Source organism: Spermophilus citellus, assembly GCF_964194105.1.
Source record: "Spermophilus citellus genome assembly, chromosome: 14".
Taxonomy (NCBI): domain Eukaryota; kingdom Metazoa; phylum Chordata; class Mammalia; order Rodentia; family Sciuridae; genus Spermophilus; species Spermophilus citellus.
In genome coordinates this window covers 52,066,723-52,087,044 of record NC_138194.1, presented here as the reverse complement: position 1 = coordinate 52,087,044, position 20,322 = coordinate 52,066,723, and the positions used below count along the sequence as shown (strand labels likewise).

Here is a 20,322-nt window from a genome sequence, read left to right as displayed (position 1 = left end):
CCCAGCCGCGAACTGAGAGGGTGTGACGGTAGGGGCGGAGGGAAACAGAGGACACTCCAGACCCCCAACTCCTCCTACTGTCAGCAGTGTGGTTGTGACTGTAGGGGCTGAGGGAAGCAGAGAAGACTCCCCACCCCCAACTCCCCCAGCCGCGAACTGAGAGGGTGTGACGGTAGGGGCGGAGGGAAACAGAGGACACTCCAGACCCCCAACTCCTCCTACCGCCAGCTGTGTGGTTGTGACTGTAGGGGCTGAGGGAAGTAGAGGGGATCCTCGACCCCCAACTCCTATTACCACCAGCAGCGACACCAATGGTCTTAGCTGCCAGATTCCGAAGGTGTGCCCACCAAAGGGGTCCGGAAAAATTAAACAATTGACTCCCGGACCACAATTCCACAGCACTGGGGCTTAGATGAATGACAGCGAGAGTGCTCAGTAGTTAGGGAAATAGAGCACTCGGTGGGGCTGAAAGTGTAACCAAATCCTTGGGGAACTGCCTCCGGTGAGCAGGACCTGGCTGGCTGGCAGGAGGAAGGGGAGGAGGGGCCATAGAAGTGAAACGGCTCTGGACCAACAGGATTGAGAGACTCCCAGGAACCGCCTTACAGGGATTGCTGTTGACACATTGAGGGCAAAACTCAGCCCGGAGGGCACAGCTTTGCCTACGGGAAGAGAAGAAAATGGATCTCTAAGACCTAATTTTATTTCCTATTTCATTTTGATTTTTTCTCTCCCTTTTCCCTCTCTCTCTCGCCATCCAAGTTTTACTGCTCTTCCCATTCTCCTCTATGCTATCTATCTCCCTCTCCTTCTTTCTTTTCAAGAGCACCTACCTTCCCCTTCCCCCCAACTTTCATCCCAAGCATTACGTCCTCCATTTCACGTAACTGTCTGAATACAAACAGGTGTGCGCCCTCCCCCCACGCCTGCAAGGTAGCCGGACCTGCAACCCACCAGCAGGTCAGGCCCAGCAACCTGGGAGTGGCAGAGCCGCCCCACGCGCCTGCAAGGTAGGCGCACCTGCTACCAACCAGCAGAACAGGCCCAGCGGCCTGCCGATGTGGTAGGCACAGTGCCCCAATTGGAGGAGGAGCAGAGCCCCTGCCCGCGCCTGCGCGGGAGACTTTGCAACTATACAAGAGTAATACAAATATATAGGGGGAAAATTCAATAACACAACAGTCTCAGTAAGCAGAAAGAAACACGAACAGTATGAAGAGACAAGGAAAGAAAGGACCACAAGCAATGCAGGTCAACTCAACGTTAGAAGAGGTAATATCTGCAGCAGATGGAATGTCAGATAAAGAATTCAGGAGATACATGCTTCAGATGATCTGGAGTCCCAAGGAAGACATTAGACAGCAAAACCAGACAATGAAAGATCTCTTCAACAATGAAATACATAAACAAATCCAGGAAGCAAAAGACCAAGTATACAGGGAGATAGAGGTTATAAAAAACAAACAAACAGAAATCCTAGAAAGGCAGGAAGCAATAAACCAAATTAAAAACTCAATTGAGAATACTACCAGCAGAGTAGAACACTTAGAAGATAGAACATCAGACAATGAAGACAAAGTATTTCAACTTGAAAAGAACATAGACAGCTCAGCAAGACTGTTAAGAAACCATGAGCAGAACATCCAAGAAATATGGGATAACATTAAAAGACCAAACTTAAGAGTCATTGGGATACAGGAAGGCACAGAGCTCCAAACCAAAGGAATGAGCAATCTATTCAATGAAATAATTTGAGAAAACTTCCCAGACTTGAAGAATGAGACAGAATCCCAAATCCTAGAAGCCTATAGGACGCCGAATGTGCATAATCATAAGAGATCCACACCTAGACACATTATAATGAAGATGCCCAACATACAGAATAAGGAGAGAATTTTAAAAGCTACAAGAGAAAGGAAGCAGATTATATTTAGGGGTAAACCAATCAGGATAACAGTTGATCTCTCAACACAGACTTTGAAAGCTAGAAGATCCTGGAATAACATATTTCAAACACTGAAAGAAAATGGGTTCCAACCAAGAATTGTGTATACAGCAAAATTAAGCTTCAAGATGGAAGATGAAATTAAAACCTTCCACGATAAACAAAAGTTAAAAGAATTTGCAGCTAGAAAACCATCTCTCCAAAAAATCCTCAGCAAAACATTACAGGAAGAGGAAATGGAAAATAACAATGAAAACCAACAGTGGGAGGTAGGACAGTAAAGGGGGGAAAATAATCAAAGAGGAAAACAAACCATATTCAGTAACATAAATAAACAAATATGGCTGGAAGGATAACCCATATCTCAATAATAACCCTAAATGTTAATGACTTAAACTCACCAATTAAGAGACACAGGCTAGTAGAATGATCACAAAACATGACCCAACAATATGCTGCCTACAGGAGATGCATTTGATAGGAAAAGACATACATAGACTGAAGGTGAAAAGTTGGGAAAAATCATATCACTCATATGGACTTTGGAAACAAGCAGGAACGTCCATACTCATATCAAATAAAATAGATTTCAAGCCAAAGTTAATCAAAAGGGATAAAGAGGGACACTACATACTGCTCAAGGGAACCATACACCAATAAGACATAACAATCATAAATATATATGCCCCAAACAATGGTGCAGCTATGTTCATCAAACAAACTCTTCTCAAGTTCAAGGGTCTAATAGACCACCATACAATAATCATGGGAGACTTGAACACACCTCTCTCACCACTGGAAAGATCTTCCAAACAAAAGTTGAATAAGGAAACTATAGCGCTCAATAACACAATTAACAACCTAGACTTAATTGACATATATAGAATATACCACCCAACATCAAGCAGTTACACTTTTTTCTCAGCAGCACATGGATCCTTCTCAAAAATAGATCATATATTATGTCACAGGGCAACTCTTAGACAATATAAAGGAGTAGAGATAATACCATGCATCTTATCTGACCATAATGGAATGAAACTGAAAATCAACGATAAAAGAAGGAAGGAAAAATCATGCATCACTTGGAGAATGAACAATAGGTTACTGAATGATCAATGGGTTATAGAAGACAGTAAGGAGGAAATTTAAAAATTCTTAGAGATAAATGAAAACACAGACACAACATATCGGAATCTATGGGACACATTGAAAGCAGTTCTAAGAGGAAAATTCATTGCATGGAGTTCATTCCTTAAAAAAAGAAAAAACTAACAAATAAATGATCTCACACTTCATCTCAAAATCCTAGAAAAAGAAGAGCAAAATAACAGCAAAAGAAGTAGAAGGCAATAAATAATTAAAATCAGAGCTGAAATTAATGAAATCGAAACAAAAGAAACAATTGAAAAAATTGATAAAACTAAAAGTTGGTTCTTTGAAAAAATAAATAAGATCGACAGACCCTTAGCCATGCTAACGAAGAGAAGAAGAGAGAGAACTCAAATTACTAGCATACAGGATGAAAAAGGCAATATCACAACAGACACTTCAGAAATACAGAAGATAATCAGAAATTATTTTGAATCCTTATACTCCAATAAAATAGAAGATAGTGAAGGCATCGATAAATTTCTTAAGTCATATGATCTGCCCAGATTGAGACAGGAGGATATAGACAACCTAAACAGACCAATATCAATTGAGGAAATAGAAGAAACCATCAAAAGATTACCAACTAAGAAAAGCTCAGGACCGGATGGGTATACAGCAGAGTTTTACAAAACCTTTAAAGAGGAACTAATATCAATACTTTTCAAGCTATTTCAGTAAATAGAAAAAGAGGGAGAACTTCCAAATTCATTCTATGAGACCAACATCACCCTGATACCTAAACCAGACAAAGACACTTCAAAGAAAGAAAACTACAGACCTATATCTCTAATGAACCTAGACGCAAAAATCCTCAATAAAATTCTGGCGAATCGGATACAAAATCATATCAAAAAAATTGTACACCATGATCAAGTAGGATTCATCCCTGGGATGCAAGGCTGGTTCAATATACGGAAATCAATAAATGTTATCCACCACATCAATAGACTTAAAAATAAGAACCATATGATCATCTCCATAGATGCAGAAAAAGCATTCGACAAAGTACAGCATCCCTTTTTGTTCAAAACTCTCGAAAAAATAGGGATAACAGGAATATACCTCAACATTGTAAAAGCAATCTACACTAAGCCCCAGGCTAGCATCATTCTGAATGGAGAAAAATTGAAGGCATTCCCTCTAAAATCTGGAACAAGACAGGGATGCCCTCTCTCACCACTTCTGTTCAACATAGTTCTCGAAACACTGGCCACAGCAATTAGACAGATGAAAGAAATTAAAGGCATAAAAATAGGAAAAGAAGAACTTAAATTATCACTATTTGCAGATGACATGATTCTATACCTAGAAGACCCAAAAGGGTCTACAAAGAAACTATTAGAGCTAATAAATGAATTCAGCAAAGTGGCAGGATATAAAATCAACACGCATAAATCGAAGGCATTCCTGTATATCAGCGACAAACCCTCCGAAATGGAAATGAGGACAACCACTCCATTCACAATATCCTCAAAAAAAATAAAATACTTGGGAATCAACCTAACAAAAGAGGTAAAAGACTTATACAATGAAAACTACAGAACCCTAAAGAGAGAAATTGAAGAAGATCTTAGAAGATGGAAAAATATACCCTGTTCATGGATAGGCAGAACTAACATCATCAAAATGGCGATATTACCAAAAGTTCTCTATAGGTTTAATGCAATGCCAATCAAAATCCCAATGGCATTTCTTGTAGAAATAGAGAAAGCAATCATGAAATTCATATGGAAAAATAAAAGACCCAGAATAGCAAAAACAATGCTAAGCAGGAAGTGTGAATCAGGTGGTATAGCGATACCAGACTTCAAACTATACTACAGAGCAATAGTAACAAAAACAGCATGGTATTGGTACCAAAACAGGCGGGTGGACCAATGGTACAGAATAGAGGACACAGAAACCAACCCACAAAACTACAACTTTCTTATATTTGATAAAGGGGCTAAAAGCATGAAATGGAGGAAGGATAGCATCTTTAACAAATGGTGCTAGGAAAACTGGAAATCCATATGCAACAAAATGAAACTGAATCCCTTTCTCTCGCCATGCACAAAAGTTAACTCAAAATGGATCAAGGAGCTTGATATCAAACCAGAGACAAGGCATCTGATAGAAGAAAAAGTTGGCTACGACCTACATACTGTGGGGTCGGGCTCCAAATTCCTCAATAGGACACCCATAGCACAAGAATTAACATCTAGAATCAACAAATGGGACTTGCTCAAACTAAAAAGTTTTTTCTCAGCAAAAGAAACAATAAGAGAGGTAAATAGGGAGCCTACATCATGGGAACAAATCTTTACTCCTCACACTTCAGATAGAGCCCTAATATCCAGAGTATATAAAGAACTCAAAAAATTAGACAATAAGATAACAAATAACCCAATCAACAAATGGGCCAAGGACCTAAACAGACACTTCTCAGAGGAGGACATACAATCAATCAACAAGTACATGAAAAAATGCTCAGCATCTCTAGCAGTCAGAGAAATGCAAATCAAAACCACCCTAAGATATCATCTCACTCCAGTAAGATTGGCAGCCATTATGAAGTCAAACAACAACAAGTGCTGGCGAGGATGTGGGGAAAAGGGTACACTTGTACATTGTTGGTGGGACTGCAAATTGGTGCAACGAATTTGGAAAGCAGTATGGAGATTTCTTGGAAAGCTGGGAATGGAACCACCATTTGATTCAGCTATTCCCCTTCTGGGTCTATTCCCTAAAGACCTAAAAACAGCATGCTACAGGGACACTGCTACATCGATGTTCATAGCAGTACAATTCACAATAGCAAGACTGTGGAAGCAACCTAGATGCCCTTCAATAGACGAATGGATAAAAAAAAATGTGGCATTTATACACAATGGAGTATTACTCTGCATTAAAAAATGAGAAAATTATAGAATTTGCAGGGAAATGGATGGCATTAGAGCAGATTATGCTGAGTGAAGCTAGCCAATCCCTAAAAAACTAATGCCAAATGTCTTCTTTGATATAAGGAGAGTAACTAAGAACAGAGTAGGGAAGAAGAGCATGAGAAGATGACTAACATTAAACAGGGATGAGAGGTGGGAGGGACAGGGAGAGAGAAGGGAAATTGCTTGGAAATGGAAGAAGACCCTTAGGGTTATACAAAATTACATACAAGAGGAAGTGAGGGGAAAGGGAAAAATAATACAAGGGGGAGAAATGAATTACAGTAGAGGGGGTAGAGAGAGAAGAGGGGAGGGGAGGGGAGGGGAGGGGAGGGGAGGGGGAATAGTAGAGGATAGGAAAGGCAGCAGAATACAACAGACATGAGTATGTCAATATGTAAATCAGTGGAAGTGTAACTGATGTGACTCTGCAATCTGTATACAGGGTAAAAATGGGAGTTCATAACCCACTTGAATCAAAGTGTGAAACATGATATATCAAGAACTATGTAATGTTTTGAACAACCAATAAAAAAAAAAAGAAAGAAAATGTACACACCCTTTGACACTGATTCCATTCCTGGTGTTAATCCTGAGGAAATCCTAGGAAAGATGGATAAACTTTCTGTACAAAGGTTGGCAGCACTGTATTTAAATAGCAAGGCATGGTAGAACCACAGCTCAGCTTGACAGAATATTCTGCAGTAAAAATTATACCATGAAGACCTTTTACTCTTTGTTTTAAAGTTAACTATGGAATATTTGAATACATTCTTTTTAAAAAGTAAAAAACAAAAATAAACAACAAAGAAAGTGGGAGACATCCTTTGCCTCCTTCTCCAAGCCAATTCACCACCCCAAAGGCTGGTAGATAGACCATGAACATTTTCTCATGGATCTGTCCTTCTGAAATCACACTGTGTAGATGTATATAGTATCTTTTGTAGGGTGTTATTTTAATCACAAATGAAATCATGGTGCAAAAAGTATTCTGTAACTTGTCCTTGTTACTAAAAATGAGCCTTTTCCCTTTTAGCACACAGCAACTGCTGAGACTCTCTTTAGTGGCTGCATAGTGGGTCACACACTGCCAAAGTCTTCTTTTTAAACAATTACCCTGCTAATGAATATTTATACTACTTTCAATATTCTACTTTTAAGCCAGAAGCAATGGTGTATGCCTATAATCCCAGTGACTCTAAAGGCTGAGGCAGGAGAATCGCAAGTTGGAGGGCAGCCTCAGCAACTTGGTGAGACCCTGTCTCAAAATTAAATTTTCAAAAAGGGCTGGGGATGTAGATCAATTGTAGAGCACTTGTTCATTATGTGTGAGACTGTGGGTTCAATTCCAGTAAAACACACACACACACACACACACACACACACACACACACACATACACACACACTATACTCAATGCTGCAACAAGTACTCTCTCTATGTTCCTTTGACCTCTTATATCAATTTCACTCCAAGATGGATAGCTAGAAATGGAATTTTTGCTTCAAATGGCAAGTGTATTTTAGAACTATGATAGACATATACACATGATAGATATATACAATGCATTTCTACCAGTGTGATAGGCAAATATTATATCTAATTGTTGTAATAATACTGAATTATTTGCACTTTGCTGCATGTACTAGTTATTGGTTTAAATTTGCAAATATCTTCTAACCAACTTTCATCTTTTTTTTAAAAAAAAAAGGGTCAAGATCTCTCTCTGTGGCCCAGACTGTCCAAACTCTGGGGTTCAAGTAATCTCCCTGCCTCAACCTTTGGAGTATTTAGGCCCACAGGTGCACACTACTGTATCCAGCTCTCATTTAGAAACCTTTTTGTGAGAAAATGTGAAGGTTATTTGGTGGGGTGGTGGTGGTGGTGGTGGTAAATTTATCAGCCTTTTCCCCTGACTCTGATTTGGTATCCATTTTTCAATGGTTGTCATTCCTTAGAGGTCGTAAAAATATTCATGCACATTTTCTGCTAACAGTTTCATGATTTATATTGGCCCTGCTAACTCTAAAATTCATCGACAAATTATGTGAGAGAAATGTTCTCATTATAAAATTAGGTGGAAAAAATTAGGTGAAACAAAAAAAGATGATATGTTGAAAATAAACATAGCAAAACAATTATGTGGTTACCTTTGGGTAGGAAGATAATTTCTGACTTTTGTTCCTTATAATTGTATGTTTCAGATTTTAGACAGTACTGGTTATAACTCATAGGAGCCTTTTATATTCTTTGCCTGCCCAGTACAATAAACATTTTTTTTTCTCCTTATATGGTTTAGTGAAGACCACTAATCACAGCAATTCATACTTGGCCATAGGAGTGGGCCCATGACCCAAATTGGCTCTGCCAAAGGTGGCAGAGCTCTCCTGTCCTGGCCTCAAGGCTTATGGGTCTGTGCCCACCGCTGTGGCCACCGCTGCCTGTGAACCTGGGTTTAGTTGACCAGATAATGAAACCACACACACACATACGTGTGGCAAGAGAGAGGGGGAGACACACACAAACCAAAGACCAAGCATTACTTACATTACAACCATCTGTGGTTGAGTTACCTGAGTTTTTAAGTCCCCCTTGCTTTTTTTTTAATGAGTAGGATTTCATTTACTGCTACCAGAAAGGACCTGTATGGGGAAAAAAAAAATCAATAGGACAAGGAAGATGGAAAAGTTTTAAAAATATAAAAATATCATTAAAATACCATTAGTAGGGAATGATTATGCATCTTGGGTTGAGCAATCTCATTTTTTTCTATTCCTTTAAGAAAGTTTTTTTAAATATAATTTTCAAGATAACATGAAGATTTTTAAGCTGGGACTCAACAGAATGGAAGCCAATCCAGCTGGCAGAACAGGAGATGAATCACCAAAATGACTTTGTGTGTAAGAGATACATTTGTCTAGATAGGTCATGTTGGCACTTGACTGAGAGAAATGATCCTTGACACGTAGCCGAGTATAGCATACAATCCTCATTTTGTGGAAAGGGAAATTACTACAATAGTATAACAACTTAGCAACTACTTGATGTGTACCCATTAGGCATCTTATTTTTTTCCATATTTTTATTGGTACCTTACAGTTGTACATAATGTTAGGATTCATTGTTACATATTCATATTTGCATATAATATAACAGTGTAATTTGGCCAATTTTATTCCCCAATATTTCCCTTTTCCCTCCTATCCTTCCTCCCCCTGTTACATTTCCTCTTCTCACTAGGTGTCCCTTGGATTTTCATGAGACCTCACCCCCGCAACACACACACTTTCCTTCTCTTTCCTTTTTCTTCCCTAGCTTCCACATTCCACATATGAGAAGAAACATAGGATCCTTGACTCTCTGAATTTAGCTTATTTCACTTAACATAATGTTCTCAAGTTCTATCCATTTTTCTGCAAATGACATAATTTCAGTCTTCTTCATGGCTAAATAAAACTAATATATATATATATTATATATACATATACATATATTACATATACTTGTATGTACATATATGTATATACGTATATATATCACATACATATATATGTATGTATGTATATGTGTATATATATATACATGTATGTATATGTATATATATATATATATATATATATATATATAGAGAGAGAGAGAGAGAGAGAGAGGCAGAGAGAGAGAGAGAGAGGCACCACATTTTCTTTATCCATTCATCTACCTAGGCTGGATCCATAGTTTGGCTATTGGGAATCATATCGCTATAAACATGGATATGCATATATATGTATCACTGTAGCATTATAACTTTAATTCCTTAGGATAGATACCAAGGAGAGGTATAGCTGGATTATATGGTGGTTCCATGCCACACCAATTTCCATGGTGGTTACACTAATTTACAATTCCACCAACAGTATAAAAATGTTCCTTTTTCTCCACATCCTCTCCAGCATTATTGTTTTGTATTCTTTTTTTTTTTTTGAGAGAAAAATGGTTTTTATTATTTATTTTATTTATTTTTTATTGGTTGTTCACAACATTACAAAGCTCTTGACATATCATATTTCATACATTAGATTGAAGTGGGTTATGAACTCCCAATTTTACCCCAAATGACTACCATTCTAATTGGAGTGAGATGAAATCTCAGTGTAGTTTTGATTTGCATTTCCCTAATTGCTAGTGATGTTGAACGTGTTTTTTTCATATATTTCTTGGCCATTTGTATTTCTTCTTTGGAGAAGTGTCTGTTCAGTTCATTTGCCTATTTATTAATTGGGAGATTTTTTTGGTATTAAGTCTTTTGAATTCTTCATTTATTCTGTATATTAATCCTCTGTCAGGAGAGTAGCTAACAATGATTTTCTCCCATTCAGTAGGGTTGCTCTTCACATTTTTGTTTCCTTTGCAGAGGCTTTTTAATTTGATGCCCATTTATTAACTCTTGACATTATTTCCTGAGCTTTAGGGATCCTATTGAGAAAGTCATTGCTTGGGCCTCAATGTTGGAGTGTTGACCCTATGTTTTCTTCTAGGAGTTGTACAGTTTCTGGTCTAATTCCTAGGAATTAACCTATTTTGAATTGACTTTTGTGCAGTGTGAAAGATAGGGTCTAGTTTCTTTCTTCTATATATGGATAACCAGTTTCACTTGTTAAAAAGGCTATGCTTTTGGCTGGGCATGGTGGAGCGTGCCTGTAATCCCAGTGGCTTGGGAGGCCGAGGCAGGAGGTTCGAGAGTTCAAAGCCAGCCTCAGCAAAAGTGAGGCGCTAAGCAACTCAGTGACACCTTGTCTTTAAATAAAATACAAAAATACAAAATACAAAATAAGGCTGGGAATGAGGCTCAGTGGTTGAGTGCCCTGGGTTCAATCCCCGGTACCAAAAAAAAAAAAAGGCTATGTTTTCTCCAATTTTTTTTTAAGTTGTAGATGGACACAATATCTTAATTTTTGTTTATTTTCTTATGTGGTGCTGAGGAGCAAACCCAGAGCCTCAGGTGTTACAGGCAAATGTTCTACCACTGAGCTACCAATGTATGCTTTTCACACTTTAGCAAATATCAGATGACTGTAGATGTGTAGGTTTATCTATCTTCTATTCTTGTCCCTTGGTCTATGTGTCTATTTTTATGCCAGTATGATGCAGTTTTTATTACAATAGCTCGATTGTATAATTTGAAGTCAGATAAGTCAGGTATTATGATGCCTCCAGCATTTCTTTTTGGGCTTAGAATGGTATTTTCAGGTCTTTTATTCTTCTAAATAAATTTTTTAAATGTTTACATTTTTTTTCTAATGCAAAAAATGTCATTAGCATTTGATTGGATCATCTTGAATCTGTTTATTGCTTTTGGCAGTATGGCCATTTTAAAAGTATCAATTCTGCCATTAGGTATTTTATTAATGAAGAAATTATTAGCAAAATAAGTAGTAGCAAGCAAAAGCATAATTTCATAATTTCTGTACTTCCAATGAAGCAAAGAGAGTCATAAAATTAAAGGTGACATTCCTGGGAACAGAGATGACAATCCTAAGACATAGACAACATGCAGAATTCACTAGAAGAGATGTTCACAAACATATTACATATTACATGAATTCATTCAATATACACACCTGCACTGGCATATGTGGTTCAATCTGTGGTTTTTAATAATGGGTAATTGGCTTACACTGAAAACATACTTCAGGTTGATATAATATGGAACCTAAGAGTTAAAAGACCTTAAAGAGTACATCTCATCCATTTTAGAGTTGTGAACTCTGCAGTGATCAGGGGATTCAACTAGTGTCCTATGGGAACTCAAGGCCAAAGTCTCTGGAAACTCAGTCTGGTATTTTTTTTTTCCTCTCAAGTGCCAACATGAAATGACTGGTAAGGAAACCACAAAGGTAAAATCACACACACTACACCAGAACTGTAAATATGTTAGAGAGAGAGAGAGAGAGAGAGAGAGAGAGAGAGAGAGAGAGAAATATCACAGCCCTGTAAATTCCAGCGACTCAAAGCCAGACTTAGCAACTTAGCGAAGTGTTGAGCAACTCAGTGAGACCCTGTCTCTAAATAAAATACAAAATAGGGCTGGGGATATGGCTCAGTGATTGAATGTCCCTGGGTTCAATCCTTGGTACCCCCTTTCCCCTCCAAAAAGGGCTGGGGATGTAACTCAGTGGTATAGCACCCTTGTTTTTCAATCCCAGGACCAAACAAACAAACCAAATAAAACAAAAACCAACAAACAACCCCCCCCCAAAAAAAACTTATTAAGTTAATTTGCTCATGGAAGAAATGCCTGTCTGTGCGGAAATTTCTACTTGACTCAGACAGGCTTTCATTTGAGGTTTGTAATAGATGAGCCATTCTCTAAATCTTCATCTATTTTTTATACGATGGGGTGACAGTCATCATCTGAAGTCACTTTTAGGTTTCCCAGAAGTATGGAAAAATGAACCTAATCTTACTTTCATAACCTTCTTAAAGGGCAAAATTTCACTTTTAGTTTTAAAATAGTTTTTAAAAGGAGTCACCACTATCAACAAACCCAACAATTTAAGTTCCATGAGGACATAAAAGACTATCCATGGGTGGGTGAAAATGTGCTCTATTTCTGCCCTTGATTATGGTAACATCTCGTGAGTTTTTTTTCAAGATTATTATTTTTCTGAAATTTAAATTTAAAAAAAACTGAACAAGTCAAATGAAGCCTGATTTTCCAGTATTTTTGAGGCTTAAAACTCAAAGGTGAATCACTGAGGATCAGGAGACAACACACATCAGGCAACCAGTTCTCCGTGGTTATGGGTGACATTTATTCCAAAGCCCACTCTTCTTCCTCATCAGTGCCTTTCAAACTGAGCAGCCAAAGCAGGCCAGACAGTAGAGGAGGGTGGATTCTACCCAAGGGAAGAAGACAGAGTTCACTGCTGCAAGTCTTCATCCAAATTTCACATTAAGCTCCATACCATTCTTTTTTTTTGGGGGGGGGGGTAGGTTACTGGGGATTGACCTCAGGGGCAGTCGACCACTGAGCCACATCCCCAGCCTATTTTGTATTTTATTTAGAGACAGGTTCTCACTGAATTGCTTAGTGCCTTACTTGTGGTGAGGCTGGCTTTGAACTCACGATCCTCCTGCTTCAACCCTCTGGACTGCTGTGATTACAGGTGTGCACCACCACGCCCAGCTCCATACCATTCTTATGCTTGTTTTGGTATAAGAAAACAAGCACCCTCCACTTCCCCACTTCTGCTCTATTTTTTTTCTCCAAAGCTTATTACCTCTATGAAGTTATATGTTCATTTATTGTCTTTGATTGATTGTTTCCCCCTGCTGTCCCCATGAGGGCTATCTTGCTCACTGCTGTGCACCAAGAGGAAGATCTGGCATGTACCAGGACTCAATGAATATAAGTGGAATGAAAGACGGACTGTTTTAGATAATGATATGTTAAACTGACTTCCCTGGAAGGAGCATCTTCTTTGCCCCATGGTGCAGAGGCACACCTGCTCATCCTTGGTGGCAGGTGCTCCTAGTTTGGGAAGATAGACGTGCTACAGTTAGGGAATGTGGGGGAAAGAAGTGACAATGATTCCTCTCAGTTTTTTTTGGCATCATATTCTTGACTTCTGAGTCCATATCATGAGTGTAGTGTGTCATAGACTGAGATATTTTTTTCTTGACTCCTGATGAATTGGTCATTCAATTTTTATTTCCCACTCAATGTCCTCGGATTCCTTTATGGTAGGATTCAGTGGCCTGCACTTGCCTGGATAATGCTGTTCTCGCTGCCCATCTAAATCCTTGTGTCCCTCAAAGCTCACCTTGGGCCCCATCTCTTTTGTGACATTAGCCTTCATTTAATGGCCGGACTCCCAAGATCAATTCTTTTTTCTCACTCAGGGGGCAGCCTCTGTGTCTCTGTAGAGTCGGGGAAGGATGTGTAGGGGCTCTGCTGAAGAGGCCTGAGAGAAAGAACAAGCTGATTTCAAAGCATAGACGGCAATTTTGAAAGAGCATAACAGTGGACCATCTCCCACTAAACCACAAATACCAATCACTGACACTTAACTCTGCCTTTTCTTTTAGTTCTCAGGAAAACATTTGCTTTCTATCATCTATAGCACTTTCAGACACAAAAATCATTATCCTTGACCTGACCAGGGCCTCTTGACAAGATATGGCTGGGCTCGAAAACACGTTTTGCTAGTTCTTGATATTTCCAAGCTTATTTAAAAGAGGGTTCCCTGCTATTTTCCAAGAGTAGCTGGTACTACCTTATTTACACATACTGTCAATATACTTAGTGTAAGTCCTTACTTCCACTTGTGCCCAGTGCTTTTCTAAACTGCATGTATTAATTCATTATCTTCCAAAACAACTTTACTATTATACAGATTCTGTTTGTATCCCCATTTCACAGATAAGGAAACTGAGGCATAGAAAGAGGGTGACTAAGGGCTGACACTGTGAGCCTAACTTCCCAGCCCATCTGCCTCACACCTTTGTTCTCTCCCGCCACCTCCCTGTGCCTATCTGCTTCCCATGCCCGCCTGACCTTTACTCTTTGTGTTCACAGTAGATCCAGATTCCTCTCTTCAATGAGATCTACTGTCTCCCAAATCAACTAAGCTAAGTTTCTTTCAATTATGATAAGATCACTTTAGGATTATTTTGAATTCCTTGCAAACACTTACGGATATTGATTTATTCACTTCTTTGCTGGCCTCTGCTATTTCATGCTTTGATCAGAGGCACACACATTTCTTAAAATGCTCCAACCCTTTTCACTCTCTAAACTCCTGAATGGAATATTTACAAATGGAAAGTTCAACCAGAAAATGCCATGATCTGTGTGGGGTTTGGAGAATATGAATCCCATGGTGGTATGTGAAGTGGGGCAAGGGAGGGTACGTGGATGAGAAACAGGATTTTTGTAATTTAGAAACTTTCACTTTTGGTGTCATGAAATGCTGTAAGAGCTTTTGGGTATGGAAAAGAAGGGGTGGATTCAAAAGGCATTTCAGAAAGAACAATAAATTGGACTTGTGGGCAATTGCTTCTAGGAATCAGGGAGAGAAGGGAGTTAAAATGATATTGCTATTTTGGGCCTGAATGATTATAATGAGTGTCATTACCTGAAATAGGTGTATCAGGAAGCTACTCTGATTCATGGAGAACAAAAAGTTCATTTTAGAATTTTGTCATCATTCCTCTTCAACAGTTAGAAGACACCATAAGATAGCATGTAATGAGTCCTCCTTTAAGGGTCTATCAGGGCACCTGATGTTAATGTTAAATCTCTAACAATAATTAGCATAGTGTGAGGACACCTTTTACTCTAGCCTCACAGAAGTGCCTGCCAATGTATTTGATGAATTAGATCATCCCCAGGCTTCTTCAACTGAGGTGATTTGGGGGGTATGATTTGAATGTCAAGAGTAGGTTTACTATATGGCCTAACTCCAAACAATAGTAGATAGTAAAACTCTTCATTGTCACACCTAAAAATCCTCAGAAAGTGGCCAAGTTGTTCATGGCAAACTGATTATGTGCTTGATTTCTAGGCTTGGTCTTACTTCATGTTAAATTTTGTGAAGTAACAAACATCTTGAACTCTCCCCCGGTGTGTTTTTTCAAAGGCCTGGACGGTGCCAGCAGAACCTACAGATTGAATGGTGAGAGCAAGTTTTCTGGGAGTTAGTTGTTACAATCAGCTACTCAGGGTAGAAATGTAAAAAGTCAAAGCTGAATGGCTTAGACTTAGCAGGTCCACAAGTGCTCAAAGGCAAGGCCTAGAATGGTGTGCTCACCATTGGGAGATGGGTAGACATTGACAGAAGAGTGTTTCAAAAATTCAAAATGACTGAAGATTCATGCTGGCAATTGACCCCAAACCTCAGATTGGCACACTTTCCCTCAACTTTATGTAAGCTCAGTGTAGTTGCCAATGCACATTAGTGACCACTAAAACGACTTTCAGCAAATCTCTACATTCAAAGTCTAACTTGACCGACCACCTTACTTCCAACAAGTCTGTCCTCCTTCGTGCAGAGTAAGGGGTTAAAGGTTAGCCCGGGCGTATGTGCAAGCTGCTTCGAAGGGCCAGATTTTTGGAGACCATGGGTAGGAAAGCTAAATCCAGTCCGGGTTTTGTCTGAACGGGGGGGGGGGGGACCGGAGGGTTGCGAGGAATGGCTCGAGAAGAGGGGGGCGGTGGTGGAAAACACACCACACAAACAGCTCGCGCCCAGGGACGGCAGCGGTAGGCCCGGAGCGCGCGGGCGCAGCGGGCCGGGAGAGGCGCGCGCCGGCCCGGCCGCCGGCCGCATGGAGCGCAGCGCGGCCCGCGGCTCCCGGGCGGCGGCGGCGGCGGAGGCGGCAGCGCGCCGCTCGCTCACACCCACCCCCGCCCGCGGCCGCCGCGCCGCCCCGCCGTAGCCGCCGGCCGCCGGCGTCCCCGCGGGCCGGTCCAGCGAAGGCGGCGCCCGCGCCTCTGCGGCCAGTAGCAGCCGCAAAGCCCAGGGAGGCGGCTCCTGCAGCCCCTCGCCGCCCCGCGACCCGGGCGCCTGCAGCCAAAGCCGCCGCCTGGGGAGGAAGAGGAGGAAGAGGAGGTGACAAACTCTCCGGCTCCACGCCGCGGCCCGCAGCTCCGCGCTCAGGCATGCAGGCGCGGCGTCTAGCCAAGCGCTCCAGCCTGGGCAGCCGCCGCGGGGGCGCCGCGCTGCAGCCGGCTGGGCCGGCGTCCGCGCCCGCCCAGGAAGCAGCCCTGCACGGACTCCCGCCCCCTGCCCCGGGCCCGGGCCCAGTCCTGGAGAGCTGGAGGCCGCCGCTGCCGCCGCCGCGCAGCGCCGGGACCGGCCCCCCTCGGGCCGCTGGAGCTGCCGCCTCGTCGCCCGTGCTGCTGCTTCTGGGGGAGGAAGACGAGGACGAAGAAGGCGGGAGCAGGCGGCGGAGGGGACTCGGTAGGGTGGAGGAGAAGCCCCGAGGGGGCGCGGAGGAGGAGGATGACGAAGAGGAAGACGAGGACGAGGAGGTGGTCGTCGAGGTGGTGGACGGCGACGACGACGAGGAGGATGGCGAGGAGCGTTTCGTGCCCCTCGGACCGGGTCGTGCGGTCCCCAAGGGCCCGGCCCGGGGCGCGTTGAAGGTGCGTGCTGGGTGCGGTGGCGCTCGTGGGACTCGCCGGACCGGGGAGGGGGACTGGCCTGGGCTCCGAACCCCAGGGCGAGGCGCCTGGCTGAGGCCAAGGACTAGAGACCCGGCCGGGAGGGGTGTGTCAGGCGGCGCCGGCGGCAGCGCGGGGCAGAGCGAAGGAACTGTCGATTTGCTTGCGCCTCGGGGCCCCCTGCACCTCTCCCAGGCCGCCTCTCCCGCTTTGCTTACAGGCCGGGTCGGGTTTCTTGTCTTGTGTGGGTGTGAGGAAAGGACACTTCTCCAGGGTAGGCAGGGGAACTTGGAGGTCGGACGAGGTGGGTGACGATTTGCGCCTGGTGAGGACGGGCGAGGTGGGTTGGTGGTGGTGAGATGTTTTATTCTTCCTAAGGATGCTAGACTGAACCCTTCTTATTTTGAGGACTATTCAAGCTTATTGCAACTATCGAGCAGCTTTTCTTGTCAATCTCGCAACCCCTTCCTTCACCCGAGAACAATTGTTGATGAGTTTCCATCGCAGGCACTTGTGAGGGAACCGGTAAGCCCAGTGCAGCAAAAAACAAGCCATTGGTTTCCGCATGTATTTTGCTAGCAGCTTTTGGCATTGCCCCTCGTCTCCCGTGTTTAAGCTCGACCTGCGTTAGCATTTTTCCCCCTCAAAATTGCAAAGAAGGAAAAAGGAAATCGAAAAGTGGGGAGGGGGGCAGTTGGAGGAGAGGGATTTGGTATTTAAAATGGATGTGAGTTTCAGCTGAGAATTCTAGCGAAGTCCCCCTGTGCACTGAAGCCCCAGGAGATCTTTCCGTTTGTGTATCTTCAGGAGATAAGGGGTTTATTATTACACAACTGACTGGCTGGGCTTTCAGGCATGCGATTGGACAAAGCCAACCACGTTGAGGTTCATGCACCGTGTATGTTGCTAAGAAGTTTTGAGGGCAGCAAGTGGTAAGCGATGAAGTGAGCGATTTTTCTCAAGAGTGGTTCTTAAAATCAGCTGAATAACTATTTCTTGGGAGTTTTCAAGAGGTATTTTCAGAGGAAAAAAGACAAACAAGTGAACTTAATAGAAACTAATTTTTTTTAAAAAATCTTTTGATTCTTGCCCCCCACCCCACCCCAAAATGAAAATCAGCTGCTGAAGCATGAAATAGTATTTCCAAAGAAATGTTAAACATTAGCAATTAGAATAGGCTGAGAATAGATGTGGGCACAAATTTCTTTCCCAGACCACCCTGGAAGTTTGATCTCTGAGAGGGAGAAATGTTCAGCAAATAGTCATTTGGGATGATAGTTTTTGACAGCTGCTTGTTGGAATCTGGACTGTGATCACACTCATTACCATGGTCTGCTGAAAAGCCTGTATTGTATGGCCACAGGATATAGCTGGATTTGAATTAAGTCACATGGTATCAGTGACACTGAATAATAAGAGTAGTGACTCCGTAATATTTTTGTTCAGACATACTGAAAATGTGTCTTGTGGTTTGAATAGTGATTGCACAATTTATAATAGAAAAATTAACAATAACTTATGCTCTGTGATCAAAGCAAATTCAATGTAGGAAAAGAATCAACAGTATAAAAGCAGAATATCTAGGGTGTGATAGTTGACATTATCAAAAAAGATTTTTTCACACCTCCAATTTTTAAAAATCCATTCAAATTTATAACATTGCTTGGCTCACAGCTTTTCAAAAACTTATATAATAAATGTGTTGAGATATAACTATATTTTTTTCCTTTTAAAAACAATTGCTTTAAAGACATTGTGACACTCCATCTGAAGAAATTTTGTATTGGAATATCACAAAGAATTTTGTTATAATGCATATAAGAATGCAAACAGGTTCTGGGGCAGAAGCTCAGTGGCAGAGTGCTTGCCTAGCATGTGTGAGGAGGCACTGGGTTCAATCCTCAGCACCATATTAAAAAAATGAACAAAATAAAAGTATGTTGTTCATCTACAACTATAAAAAAAATTTAAACCAGAATGAAAACATGTTGTATTCATGCATTCATTTGTTCAACACATATTTATTGAGCACCTACTGTGTGCCAGGCGCCATTGTCAAACACAGTGGAGAATCTTCCTGATGCTCACATCTCATGAGAGGTGTCATGACAACAATCAAAGATATAATTAAATAAGTGAGCATATGTATAAGCATGACATGTGAGGATTTTGATGAGTGCTCTGAGGGAAATAATATCTTAGAGTTTGGGCTGGGCTGAAAAGAGAACATGGGAATCTCTCTCTTAGGAAGGGACATTTGATCTGAGATCTAGGATTTGCTTGGGGGGAAAAGGTCTTTCTAGGCACAAAGAATCGCAATTGCAAGTCTTGAAGTAGAAAGGAGGAAGACAGGACTGTGGCAGGAACTTGGTAGGAAGGCAATATTTCACAGAAGCAGGTCTGGGTCAGCAATATAGAAAAGGTGGGCCTTTTTGAGGTCGAGTGTGAAGTCTCTGGAAAGTCTTTGGCAGTAAAAGCTTACCAGGTGATTTGCATGTCTCAGATCATGTTGTGTGAATAGAGAGCAGCAGTGGAAGCAGAGAGATCAGTTAGGTGGCAATGGCTGCTGCGGTCCATGAGTGGTGAGGACTGCTTGGAGTTAGAGGACAGCAAGAGTGGAGTTGAGATGAATTCTGCATCCATTGTGAAGAGCAGCCTGCCAGAACTTATTGATGGATTGGGTGATGAGGTAAAGGAAAGGAAGGTAATCCAGGATGAGGCCCTGATATAAAGAGTGGTTAGTTGTGCCATTCACTGAGATTGGGAAAACTGGGAGAGCAAAAATCAAACGTTTTGTTTTTGACATCTTAAGTGTGAGATGATGATTCTTCCCTCTGAATGAAGATTGCAGTTAGGCCAGTGGCTGTAGGATGTGGAGCCAGGAAGAGGTCAGGGCTAGAAAGAGAGGTTTGGGAGCCATCAACATGTTGATGTCATTTAAAGCCCAATGCATAGGTAGTTCCACTGGGCAAGAGAAGAGAACCTTGAGCAGGTGCTGGGGCACAGGATGCTGTAAGTTTGGGTCTAGGAGAAGCCAGTGAAGATGGTTGACAGGCAGCATCCAAATAAAAAAATATAAAGTCCACTATACCAAGAGAAGAAATAATTCCAAAAAGTGGTGTGTAATGAACCTGTTGAATATTGCAGGGATA

General features: G+C 41.6%; 1 protein-coding gene across 1 annotated transcript in view; it reads left to right on the top strand.

The window, feature by feature from the left end:
* The first annotated feature begins 16,536 nt into the window (after nucleotides 1–16,536).
* Nucleotides 16,537–20,322, top strand: part of ZNF704 (zinc finger protein 704) — a 214,029-nt gene continuing 210,243 nt past the window's right edge. Inside the window, exon 1 of the mRNA XM_081266841.1 lies at nucleotides 16,537–17,152. Within this exon, the coding sequence (XP_081122967.1) occupies nucleotides 16,667–17,152 (486 nt within the window). The 5' untranslated portion in view covers nucleotides 16,537–16,666. The remainder of the gene's footprint in view (nucleotides 17,153–20,322) is intronic.